The following is a 14,035-nucleotide window of genomic DNA, read 5'->3' on the forward strand; positions in this document are numbered from 1 at the left end:
GGCGAAGTAACCGGCTTTGCGCAAATCCGTGATATAAACCCGCGTATCTTAAGGGCCGATCTGTATTTCATTTCTAGTTTTCTGCACATTTTGTATTTTTCTTGAAGTTTTGCTAATTTTATTAATTCTTCATTTGTTTTCCTGTCAGTGTAGATTTTTCTTAGCACTTGCTTATAACACCACATTTTAAAGGCCTCCAACTTTCTGCTGATTGTGTCCATGCATCTGACCCATACAACAGTCCTTGCCATATACAGTACTAGTGTCTCGGTTAACGAGCACAATTCGTTCCAGAAGGTTGCTCGTTAACTCAAACCATTGTTTCAATGGTTTGGATAATTGGTTCCAGCTCATCGAAATTACATACAAACTAAAAATAATGCAGTAAAGTACACTATTACTTGAGGTGTGTATGTAGAAGGCTCCTGGTTGATGATGATGATGGGAATTAGAATGGGGGTGGAGGAGAAGGAGAACAGAAGGCATTGGTGGAAGAGAAGTCACCCCATGCCGCCATTTCACCCATAAAATTTTAGTTCACTTGGTGTAATTCAAGATTATTTTAAATCAACACTGCACTGCACTATATTATCAATCCAGTGGGGTAAGTTATAACTAACGATCCTACTTAATATTCCTTATAACGAACGGTCCTATAAAATTGAGAATGCTATAACGAACCTAAACTCCACAATCTAACATATTTATTTATTTTTTTATTTATTTTTTCTAATTTATTGTTTTTTATTACAAATATTAATGATATTCTTTATTTCAGGGTTTAGATGCATATTTATGCACTTTCTTACAATTTTACAATTTTATATTATATTTTTCAGTGCAGTGGTTGTATTTGGGGCCTGGAACGGATTAATCCTATATAACGAATGCTATTAACAAGGTTCTAGAACCATTAGATTCGTTATAGCATACCCCACTGTATGTAAATTATATTAAACTGACCAATAATTTGACTGAAACACAAAACAAAGTGTTTATGTTGAAGAGTCTCAAACAAGATGTTCCTTCCTCTGAGACCGATAAACAAACTGACTCCAAGCTTGGTGTGTTGAGTGGCTGTTTGGCACGCAAAAAACTAGTTTCCTACTTCAGTTATGTTCAATAAGTTAAAATGACTAAAAATTTAATATAAAACTTTTAAAATAATTGAATAGTACAACCATCTTGATATTTACTAAAATGGTAAACTAATTTAAGCCCTGAACCGATACTGTATTGCTGACTAAAACTACAGCTGGTGAGCAGCCAAATGCAAGCTGAAAACATGTTAGAAATAACGTAAGAATTGATAATCCGAAATTTTTTCGTTAACCGAAGTGAAGAATCTTATGGAAGGTAATCGTTATCCGAAATTTCGTTAACGGAGGCGCCGTTATCCGAGGGATCACTGTATAGCCTTTCAGCAGCCTTTTTCACAAGTTAATGTCACCATGGGCCCCAGCAAAGATGAATACAGTACAGTATCAGTCCTCCATTTCAAGCTGAATTTGCTTTGGCTAGTTATTAAAGCTTATGAACAATCTGTCATTATTGATTGTTGCTACTAGCTAGATCCTCTTTTTGTAAGGACCTTTCTGATTATTATACTTTAGACATTGGCCCCTAGAACTAGGTCTCAGGTTCTTAGATTTAATTAGGGATTTTGTCAGAATTGGAATCAGCTTCTTTGAGGTAATTTTTGCAAGCTCTTGCTTCTGAACACAGAATCTCAGAAATTTATGTTCCTAGAGAGATTCAAGTTTTCTCATTTCATCCTTCCTCAAATGATTTAGGCTTAGGTATGTCAAGTCTCATTCATGTGAAAAATTAGTTTAATATTAGACCTAACTGGAGAATGGCTGTCATCATCCCTTTGTCCATAAAGCAGTCTGATTATGAAAGGCTTTCAGCAACTTTCATTAATTTTAAATAATAAATATTTATTTATTTTTAAATATACAGTATAGCTTTCAAATGATTACCAAAGTCATTAATGTATCAGAGCCATGTACCATGGCCAAGTTGTATGATCTAAGGCGCTTACCTTCTTCCATTGCTTTCCTTAGTCTTAGTTGTCTGTTAAGACAAGTTAGTAGCTACCTGAATGATGAAGTAATGCTGATGGTATACTTGATAGTTGGAGAGTTTTTAAAGTCATTATCCTTGTAGACCCATCTCTTTCTTTTGTAGCTAGTTAGGTAAAGTTCACTAGTGGTTTGCCTGTTATATCAGCATTTTAGAGAATAGTACCACGCCCAATTTTCTAGCTGGCATCAGCTACACAAGTCACATAGTGAAGATTATTACTGGTAGATCATGAAAGGAAGATTGTTCCAGAAACTCCTTTTCATGGGTGAGCATGCAACTAATTCACTTGTGTCCCCTTCCTCCCGTGAATAGTGTGAGGTTGAATGGGACTAAATGGATTAATTTTTAATCGCAGTATGTCCAATGCAGTGACAAGTGAAGCACATATGTTACTGTGACATTACAACTCATTACTCTTCTGCTTAAATGGTGACTGTTTCTTCTGATTTCCTTTAAGGTCAGTTGATGCAATGGGAAGGTAAACTAATCATTAGATTAGTCCCAGCCACATAAGTAATTTATGGTAGTTTCCACTCTATTGACATTGAGTTGCTTGATTGTAGAGGCTCAGTCATGAAATGGGATTTTTGAGATACGTGACATGTAAATTTTTCATTTTATCTGTGTGTTTTTTTAGTCAAGTTACCTGTCTAGCTGCAATTTTTATCCATTGTCCACAGCATCTTGTCTAACGTTCCTTTTATGCTGTTACTGAGACCTGCCTGGCATTCACTGTATTCCGAGATGACTTCTCCCAAGTTTGTAGACTTTACCGTGTTTGTTTCTCAAAGCCTCCATTGGCTTGCAGACTACAGAGTTGACTTATGGAACGATCACCAGTTATAACATTGCTCTTCCACATCAGGTTACTTGTAAGTATAATTGGCAGAGTAATTATAGAAAGAATGAAAATATTGTCTCAAAAGGTACTGATAAAATAAGATTTATTATTCTTATATACCAAACTTATATATAAACATAAAAAGATTTTTCACAGTGAACAATACTTGCTTTTTCAGCCCTACTCCTACTGTTGAGTCTGCTAGATTTGGTCCTTGTGCCATGCCTATCACTCCACTATCACTGGGGTGCACGGTCCAGCTGGTGTTTGGTTTTGAGTATGCCATCCTCTTAACTGTTGCTATAAATATTGCAGTGAAGTATATTTGTCATGCTGTTGACTTACAGTCAGAGAACCCATGGGAGAACAAGGCCATGTATCTCCTCTACACTGAACTTTGCATGGGTAAGTATACTTTATGAAAAATTTCCATTTTAATTTAGTGTCTGTTCTATCTAATGTCTTTACTGCTCTTGCACAGTTGTGCAAGTTAATAAATGGTATAAAAATTTTACAGAAGGAGAAATTAACAGGAAGAATGGTAAGACTAGTGTAGACAGTGACAGACTAAGGCTAGGACAAATACAGTATACATACATTACTGTACAGGAGTATTTCATGTCAGTACAGTGGTCCTCGGTTAATGAACGGTTCGATTAACGAAATCTCATTGAAAAATACGCTTTTGTTGTGTGTATCAGCTGATCGGCTAGTCCGCCAATACAGGTACAGCTACCTCGACTTATGACCTACTCGACTTACAACCACCCGGACATATGACCCCAAGTGTGACTCAAAATTTTTCAAATTATGTATTTTGAGTCGGCGTTGGTGATTACGCTGTGTACTGACAAAATTTTTGTAATTCCCTTTAAAATGGCTGGCATGCTTAAAAGTGATAGTTTTGTGGTGCTGAGAAGAAAGAGACACCCATTCTAGATTTCTATGTATTATCTTCGCATTTTAGACTTAACCAATTCGATTTATGACTGGATTTGGGTCCCTAACCCCGTCGTAAGTCAAGGAGCAGCTGTAATTGGTTCTATGTTTACATTCGTTTCCAGTGGAGTAAATATCAAGAAATTTGGTCTCTTGAATATTTCTGCATTTTTTATATTAAAATTATTGGTCCTTCTGAAATTTAGCTAACATATTGATAATATAGACAGTACTGTACAGGAACAGTTTTTGTGCACCCATCAGCTGATTGAATCACCCAACAACGCTTCTCAGTTTAACTTTGTTTACAGTGGAGTGTAAACAAAGTGGAGTGAACATCGATTTTGTTGGTCTCTTAAATATTTTGCATTTTTACATTAAAATTATTGGTCATTCTGAAATTTAGTTAACACAGTAAAAGTTCATCCGGATGCCAGAAATCCGGACACCGAGAATCGGACTTTTGAAAACTCAAAGCATTATTATTATTTTTAATTTAGCTGGCTTTGTGTGTATTTGTGCATGCGTGGCGCCACAGCTACTGGCGACCACTTGTGATCGCCACTTTAAACAAGCAATCAAAATGTGACAACATAATGAAATTTTGAGTCCTACTCTTTCCATTTACAGAGTACTGTACAAGCCCATAATAATGGCTCCTAAAGTAGATAAACTTCCTTGTGTGAAGAAAAAAACACGTTGAAATTGAGTGACAAACTTGAAATAATTAAAAAACTAGAACGTGGTGTGAGCAATACTGTTCTAATGGAAACATATGACATTGGAAAGTCTACAATTTATGATATAAAAAAGGCAAAGAATAAAAATTTTAGAATTCACAGCTTTTTCTTTAAAACTGCTCGTTTAGATAAATGAAGCATGCTATATTTGCTAATGAATAAACTATCAAAATGTACCTGTTCATCTCTTCTTTATTTCTCATGAAATTTGAATTTTTAAAAGTACTGCCTGAGAATCGGAAAATCAAAATCGGTCGACCCAATCCCCAAGCGGTCCAGATTTTTGGACTTCTACTGCATATTGATAATATACAGTGCAGAAATTATTATGAAACCCGAAAAGGCTATTAAAACCAATGCACTCTGTAAAGAATATGGCATGTCATCATCATCTGCCTCTACAATCAGCTGTTTGATATGTAAACAAAGCTGCCGGGAATACGACATACGTACACACCTCAAAGTAAGTTAAGATACAGTATTCTATTGTTTTTTATTTATTATTATACAGTATACTGTACAGTACTATATTTAGTTTATATTTAATGTTTTGTTAATTCTATTACTGATATACAGTTAACCCTCACTTTATCGCGGTTAATGTAACCCGGAGGTCCGCCATAAAGTGAAAGCGTAAAAGTGAATAACATAACATATGGGATTAATTGAAATGGAGTCGGGCGATCTAAACTCCACTTTTGGACGACACACAACTATGTTGCAGTAAAAATATTATCTTAACTTTATGATGGTATGCACACACAATTAATAATTAAGAGAAATATCAATATTAGGTTTTAACACTTACATTAGTAGAAAAAATGGCTGGGCACAGGGATGGGCGGTTGGTTCGAGGCAGAGGCAGATTTGGCCCTCACCTGTGTCACTTGTATCAATTGTATCACTATCCACCACAGAGGCTTGCAGGGCCTCTTTGTCAAACTCCCCAAAGTCCATATAAGTCCATATCCTCCATAATTATCACTATCACTGACTTGGGCGGCTGTGGTGGGTGGCGGTGAAGAACTGGTAATGTTTTGATGACTGGGCGACCTTGTCGCGCACCATGTTCGCGCCGCTTACAACATGGCGGATGGCAGGAGGTTGGATCCAAAAATGGCGGCTCGCCAGCCGCTCTCAGCGTAAAGGGGTACACACGCGCATGAAATGTGAGCATCCTGGGTTCGGCAGGGCACCGCGTAGCGTGGAAAGCAGCGAATGTGGGACCGCGTAAAGTGAGGGTTAACTGTACAGTACTTTAAATGTATACTTTTTCTGTGAGTTGGAACCAATTACCCAATATCCCATTGAAATAATAGATTAGAGTTAACGAACTACTCTGTGGAATGAATTGTGTTTGTTAACCGAGGACCACTGTATATAAAGTGAATCTCTGACATTCACATTGATTAAGAATACTTCATAATTCACTGTACAGTATATACTTAGTTGGGTCTTAAGGTGACTTCTGTGTTTATATTGTAAAATCATTTTTCAATTTGTCTATTTTTTCCCTCTTTGATCTCACTAATTTGCCTTTATAGGTAAGTCATCTTTCTCTTTTTTCAGCCTTTCACTCTTTAAGATTTTCAACTTTATTGTCTTATATCCTCCTAACCTATTAGATACTCCATATCCCTTTGCCATCTTTGTGCATTTTCATTCATATGGCTCTTGAGAGACTTTTGACCACATTCCTTACTCTATAAGTTCTCTTAACTCACAACATGATCCTCAGCTCTCTACCACTCATGTCCTCAGTCTTGTCTCTTACATTATTCTCATACCTGTACAACTGAATTTCATATCCATATGTAAGAGAGCAACACTCCTTTGTGCAATGCTCTTGCAAACTCTGCACTTTCTTTTTCTATAATAACTGCTCTCGGGCACATTTGTTCTGAAAATTACACCGTTGTTGACTTAAGTTTTTCATTTCCGCTCAGATGAACATTGCTCTCAAAATGATTTTATTCATTCACAATCTGCAGCTCCTCACTATCTATAGTGACACTACTCTAAAACTTATCTCTCTTTCAAAAACCATTACTTTACTCTTTTTAACATATACTTTTAACAAACTTCTACAGTATTGTGTAGTAGCAGCACTGCATCATGCACTTATATTGACTGTGATAGCTTCCACTTTACCATGTCTCAATTTCATTCCCATCATCACTTTGTATTATCGTTTCATCTGTTAATCCTTCCATTAAGACATTAAGTACCAGGATGTCACACACCCTGTAAGCACTGCTTCACTTATTTCAAATGACTCATTCTCATCAGATTCTATATACTGTACTGTATACTGCATCATATTTGTAGACTTCCCAAAAGCATTTGACAGGGTACCATGAGAAGTAGTAAAATGGACAATGAGAAAGCTAGAAGTTGAGGAGTACCTTGTTTCAGTGATTATGGCATTATATGGGGGCTCAAAACATCTATAAGAGTAAATGGTGAAGAAAATGGAAATTTGAGGTGAAAGTAAGGGTCCATCATAGGTTTGTCTTGAGTCGCTTCTGTTTATCATGGTGCTGGAGGCACTATCACAGGACTCAAGGATTGGTCTGCCCTGAGAATTGTAGTACAGTAGTACCCCGCTTAACGCGGTCAATAAAACCCACAGGGTACCGTGTTAAGTGAAAACCGCGCTAAGTGAACAACAGAACATATGGGTATAATTCCAATAGAAACTGGCCCGACCCCCAAACTCCACTTTTTCCTACACAATACCTATGTTCCAGTAAAAATAACATCTTAATTTTATGATGGTACATACACACAATTAATACTTAAGAGAAATAGAGAAATACAGTCGCCAAGTTAATGTCCATTCAAATAATGGAATCAACTCCCTCCCCCTCTTCTCACACTACACTCACTGGCTCTTCCCTCTGAGAAATTTTGGGGGGGAAACCACTAAATTTTAATAAACAATACCTCAAACTAAAGTTAGGATAATACAATTGACATTGCTGGATTCCTTGTAAGACCAGGAATATTTTGAATATAAATGTCATATATTTTGCACAAAAGATAACATATTTACTCAGAGTAAACTTTATATCTAAAATTTGTATGTCTAATGCAAAATCTATGATGTTTATATTCAAAATGATCACCAAATTGTAAGAATTCCAGCAATGTAAATTATATTCTGGCCGGGTAATTTGTATGAATTTTATGAGCTAAAGCAAATATCTTCAGTTAATAAAAAAAAAAATATTCTTCACGACACTATCTGTCAATCAAAGTACCCCAACTTGCCTTCCCCCCTCTTCCAACCGCGCGGTCAGTCCCAACCCTTCCCCCCACCCCCCACCAATCCTCCCTTCAAGAGATGTTGGGTGAAAAAACTAAATTTTAACATTTAGTATTAAATAATACCTCAGATTAAAGTTAGGATAATATAATTGACATTGCTGGATTCCTTGTAAGACCAGGAATATTTTGAATATAAACGTCATATATTTTGCACAAAAGATAACATATTTACTCAGAGTAAACATAACATCTAAAATTTGTGTGTCTAATGCAAAATCTATGATGTTTATATTCAAAATGATTATCAAATTATAAGAATTCCAGCAATGTAAACTATATTCTGACTGGGTAATTTGTATGAATTTTATGAGCTAAAACAAATATCTTCAGTTAATAAAAAAAAAAAAATATTCTTCACGCGGTAACAGATGGTTCGGTCGGTCCCTCCCTCCCCCCCACCGCCCACCAACCCTCCCTACCAGATGTGTGGGAAAACCAGAATATTTACCTTTTTAGTAATAAATAATACCTCAAACTAAAGTTAGGATAATATAATTGACATTGCTGGATTCCTTGTAAGACCAGGAATATTTTGAATACAAATGTCATATATTTTGCACAAAAAATAACATATTTACTCAGAGTAAACATTATATCTAAAATTTGTATGTCTAATGCAAAATCTATGATGTTTATATTCAAAATGATCATCATATTGTAAGAATTCCAGCAATGTAAATTATATTCTGGCAGGGTAATTTGTATGAATTTTATGAGCTAAAACAGGCAGGCAGGCAGTCAGGCAGGGTGGGGGGTGGGGCGAATCTAAAAATAGCGTCTCGAGCCGGACACTCTGCGCGTATACGTGGAAAAAACCCGCGTTAAGTGAAAGTTGGCTCTGGCGAGGCACCGCGTATACGTGAAATCGCACTAAGCGAAACCGTGTTAAGCGGGGTATTACTGTATGTTGATAACTTAGAGCTGATAACAGATACTGTAGTATTGAAGAGGCAATGGAGAAATATTATTTAGTGGTCTGGGTGAGGGCCCCATTGTGGAAAGTGGAAAATAGCCATATGCTGTCTGATAAGGTGTTGGCAGCAACTCAGTACTGTAATGTGCTACGATTGTGGAAGGATGGGTGCAGAAGAGGTGCAGTGGAGTAAATGGCAGACTGCATGATGTTGCTGATTTAAAAGTGTTCTCTATGTCCTGGTGGGGGTGCTGAAGTCTGCTCAGTTGCAAGAGACAAAAGTGGCTGGAGGAAGTTTAGGGAGCTGCTGTCTTTATTCACGTCTAGAGGATATACTCTCCAAGTGATGGCATAAGGCAACTTGAGTGAAATGAAATGAGAATGGTAAAGTGGATGTGTAATGTAACACTGAAAGACAGGGGGCCCTGTTCAAAGCAAAGATGGCAGCTGGTTATTGAAAGTATCGGCAGAGTCATGCATAGGGGCGTGCTGAGATGGTTTTTGTGCATGTGGAGAGAAGGGTAAGACCGATTTGGTCAAGGGGTGCATGATCCTAAATGTGGAGGGGAGGGAAGGAAAGCCAGGGGCAGGCCAAGAATGACATTAAGAGTTAGGAACCTGATCAGAGAGGCTACAAAAAGGCCATGAAAAACTGACATTAGGGAATTGTGGCTATATTACGTAGATGATGATAATGATAAAAACTCATTGGCATTAATGTGCATTTATCTCACCACTGTATCCTGAGTTCAATCCTTGGCCTGGGACAGATGGGGGAACGGTGTTTTCCAATGTGACCAGAACAAACCTTGTAAGTGTCCTCTTTCACTGGACAATAAAGGTTATAAAAACGTAAATAAAAACAGGCCAACCACCTAAATGGCTAATTAGTTGACAAGTACCTCCAAGAATATTGAGTGCCATCTTACCGCTAATGCCGAGGGACCTGTGTTTTCAACCCACATACAGTCTCTACTTTGGCAGCTAATATTGCAAGTTGTATGATACAGGATTGTTTATAAAATAAGATTTCAATGTTAATCCCTCATTTTTATACATATTCTTTATATTCAGATCACTTGCATGAGTATCCACGCTCTCTTTATGCTTGATATGCATGAATATACTTACATATTTAACTTTATTTAATTATGTTAGCATGTGTTTCTTGAATTATAAAATTAATGAATCACCAGATCAATAAGAAATAATGTTTGGTTTAGTTGGATGTGATGATTGATATAATTTTTCCCCATTCCTAACTTATAGTGACCTTCTTTTTGTTAATGTAAGTGCTGCCAGTATTTTATTTGTATTTATTATTTTACCAGCCAATTATATATTTGCATTGTAACTACAGTAGCAATCACTATTTCAGGTTTCTTCAAAGTGGTGCTGTATGCTGTGTTTATGGTCATCATGATCAGAATCCACACCTTCCCACTCTTCATAATCAGACCAATGTACTTAACCATGAGGTGAGGACCTTAGTGCGGTCTCTTTATATATATGGTTTTCTTAGGAGTTCCTTTTTAATTAAACATAAAAGAAGGTAAAAAAGGAAGTTAGTGAGATTTGTTTTTAAGAATTAGAACTCTACATTACATCAGTTCTGTATAATTAGGTTTATGATATACATACACACAATCTCTTTCTCTCATGTGTATGAGATGGGATGGACAATTCTTGTTTTCTAACTTCAGCAGCTGATGGTTTAGCCCATTCCTTGGCAGGATGTTAGTCCACTGAAAGCTTACCACACAACTTTAGACCAGAATTTGGAATCATTCAAATTTGTTTTATGTAACGTAAGTTATTTTACTATGAATTATGAAAATAGTGTACAGAAGTCATGGAAAAATGAGTACAGTGGGGTATGCTATAACGAACGGATCCTACTACGAATATTCCTATAACGAACGGTTTTACCTATAAAATTGAGAATGCTATAACGAACGCAACTCCTACAACGAACGCGGATGAATACGGGACTATTTCGCCTGGCGCATGAATATTGTTGTACCGCGACCCACAACAAGAGCGTCAGGCGCCATCTTTGTCTCATTGTGTAGCCAGTGCACCACTGTTATTGTTGAAATTTCGTCTTTTGATGTGGAAATTCGCGTTATTTGTATAACTATTTTGTTATACAAGTATACAATTGTAACAATGAGTCGTCCAAAGCGAGTGAGAAAGCTAATAACCCTTGAAACTAAGAAAGAAATTATAAAGAAACGTAAGAATGGAAGAAGCATTGCGAAACTTAGTGATGAATATGGGATGGCTAAATCGACTATATGTACGATTTTGAAGAATACAGAGGAGTTAAAAACTGTGCAAGTGGCAAAGGGAATCTTTAGACTTAGCAAAGCAAAGTGTAATGTGATTGAAGAGATGGAAAATTTACTCTTAGTGTGGATAAAGGAGAAAGAAATGGCAGATGGTAACATTAGTGAAGCTATAATTTGTGAGAAGGCCAGACAATTGTTTGAGGACCTTAAAGCCAAGACTCCCAGTGGAAGTGATAGTGATGTGCCAGTATTTAGGGGTACCTGCATGCTGAATAATACTAAGGTAAGATAAAGTACCGTATTTTTTACATTTTCCACAGAATTTTTTCAGTGTTAGGTGGTTGTATTTGGGGGCCTGGAACGGATTAATCCTATCACGAACGAATGCTATAACGAACGAGGTTCTGGAACCAATTACGTTTGTTATAGCATACCCCACTGTACTGTCATTGGGGAAATCTTGTCTTTTATAAATGGACACCACACAATGTGACCGGCACAGCTTCAGGATCTATGCATTCCATAAGCACTGTACATTCATTCTGTACTGGGTCATATTTACCTCAGCTAGTGTGACTGTGTCTTCAAACCAGAGCATGAAACCTTCCAAGCTTACTACATCTACTATTGGGGAGCAAGATGAAGTGTAATATTTAGGCTAAATAAAGGCAGGCAATAGTGCAAGCTAAGTTACATGTAACCTTAAGACATAATACAGACTTGTTAATACGATACATTACTCACTTAACGTAAATCCTTCTGATTTTTTTCTAATTAGGGGGAAAGCCAGTCAAAAGATATAATTTTCTGAAATTGGTTATATTAGGGACAATGTGGATATCATACATCAAATTATAAACCTTTCAGTACACAGAAGCAGCCCCATAGCTTCACTTTTCTAACTAGAGCTAGGTACCTACCCATTTGTAAATAGGTGGTGGTGGTGGTAGATGCCCAGCCGATAAGCTTATGAGCTGTATTGTCGCCAAGTCTTTACCATTAACCCCTTCACTATGATGGCGCCACTTTTAGTCTTGTGTTTGGCTAATGCGTTGCCAGATGATTCTATTCAGCATAGAGAGAGACTCCCCGTTACGCAAGGGGTTTAACATATTTTTAGTAATATCTGTTCACAGGGCTGAAGATGCTGTGCCCAGGCCCTACTGCACCAACTACCATATTTTATGGATTATAAAATGCACGTTTTTATCTTAAAAATGGCTTTAAAAAATCAGCCTGCATCCTATATGTGATGCTGCTGTCTTCAGTAGGTAAATTCTACCTAGCCCAAATCCAGAATTAAAAATGTTATTGCTTACTTAAACACATTATTATTTGTGTTAATTACTAAAAAATAAGATTTATTGTAAATATAAAAGCTGGATTTATAACTCCTGTACTGATGATAACTCGAGATGATTAGTGTCCGTATGATAGACACCCAACTTTTCAGAGCTAAGCAATAACCATTTCTAAAGTCTTACAAGCATTATTATCTAGTAATTTCATATCTGGTACATTTATCTTTAAATCTACTAATACCTGATACAAATGAAGATTTACAAATAAATTTATTTTCACATTTGCGTCTATTAACATCGCTGGCTGTGTTAGACTTGTCACTGTAACCACCAGACTACTGGGCCAAGCTCTGAAATGCTTTGGTTATTTTTCAATTGGAAATTTTGGGTTACATGCACACTCAATCTTACATGCAGAATATGCAAAAAAATAAAAATAAACAATAATATGTGGTCAAAAACATAAAGGGAATAGACATTTCCTTGTAAGCCAGCCAGAATTAGCAGTTGTGTTATGGTTATTTGTTTATTTTTTAACTTGTAATTTTGGGTAGGTACAGTTAACCCACACTTTACGCGGTTAATGTAACCCGGAGGGTACCGCGGAAAGCGAGAAACGCGTAAAGTGAATAACATAACATATGGGATTAATTGAAATGGAGTCCAGGCCGATCCCCAAACTCCACTTTTTGACGACACATATCTATGTTGTAGTAAAAATTACATCTTAATTTTATGATGGTACATGCACACAATTAATACTTAAGAGAAATAGAGAAATACAGTCGCCAAGTTATTGTCCATTCAAATAATGGACACGACTCCCTCCCCCTCTCACACTACACTGCCGGCTCTTCCCTTTCTGAGAAATTTTGGGGGGAAAACCAGGTATAGTAATAAATAATACCTCAAACTAAAGTTAGGATAATATAATTGACATTGCTGGATTCCTTGTAAGACCAGGAATATTTTGAATATAAATGTCATATATTTTTCACAAAAGATAACATACTTACTCAGATTAAACATTTTATCTAAAAATTTTATGTCTAATGCAAAATATATGATGTTTATATTCAAAATGATCACCAAATTGTAAGAATTCCAGCAATGTAAATTATATTCTGGCCGGGTAATTTGTATGAATTTTATGAGCTAAAACAAATATCTTCAGTTAATAAAAAAAAAAATATATTCTTCACGACACTATCTGTCAATCAAAGTACCCCACCTTGCCTCCCCCCCTCTTCCAACCGCGCGGTCAGTCCCAACCCTCCCCCCCACCCCCCACCAATCCTCCCTTCAAGAGATGTTGGGTGAAAAATTTAGATTTTAACATTTTGTATTAAATAATACCTCAGATTAAAGTTAGGATAATATAATTGACATTGCTGGATTCCTTGTAAGACCAGGAATATTTTGAATATAAATGTCATATATTTTGCACAAAAGATAACATAGTTAATTTGAGAAAAATTTTTATCTAAAATTTGTATGTCTAATGCAAAAATATGATGTTTATATTCAAAATGATCATCAAATTATAAGAATTCCAGCAATGTAAATTATATTCAGACCGGATAATTTGTATG

At 36.3% G+C, this 14,035-nt stretch overlaps 1 protein-coding gene across 1 annotated transcript in view; it reads left to right on the forward strand.

The window, feature by feature from the left end:
* The window catches only part of LOC121880058 (E3 ubiquitin-protein ligase synoviolin A-like), a 79,668-nt gene that overhangs the window by 30,123 nt on the left and 35,510 nt on the right, over positions 1-14,035 (forward strand). Inside the window, 7 exon segments of the mRNA XM_042387063.1 lie at positions 2,769-2,839; positions 2,841-2,908; positions 2,911-2,964; positions 3,108-3,147; positions 3,149-3,172; positions 3,174-3,334; positions 10,230-10,329. Coding sequence (XP_042242997.1) covers positions 2,769-2,839; positions 2,841-2,908; positions 2,911-2,964; positions 3,108-3,147; positions 3,149-3,172; positions 3,174-3,334; positions 10,230-10,329 — 518 coding nt within the window.

This window comes from Homarus americanus, unplaced genomic scaffold, assembly GCF_018991925.1.
Source record: "Homarus americanus isolate GMGI-L3 unplaced genomic scaffold, GMGI_Hamer_2.0 scaffold30108, whole genome shotgun sequence".
Taxonomy (NCBI): Eukaryota; Metazoa; Arthropoda; class Malacostraca; order Decapoda; family Nephropidae; genus Homarus; species Homarus americanus.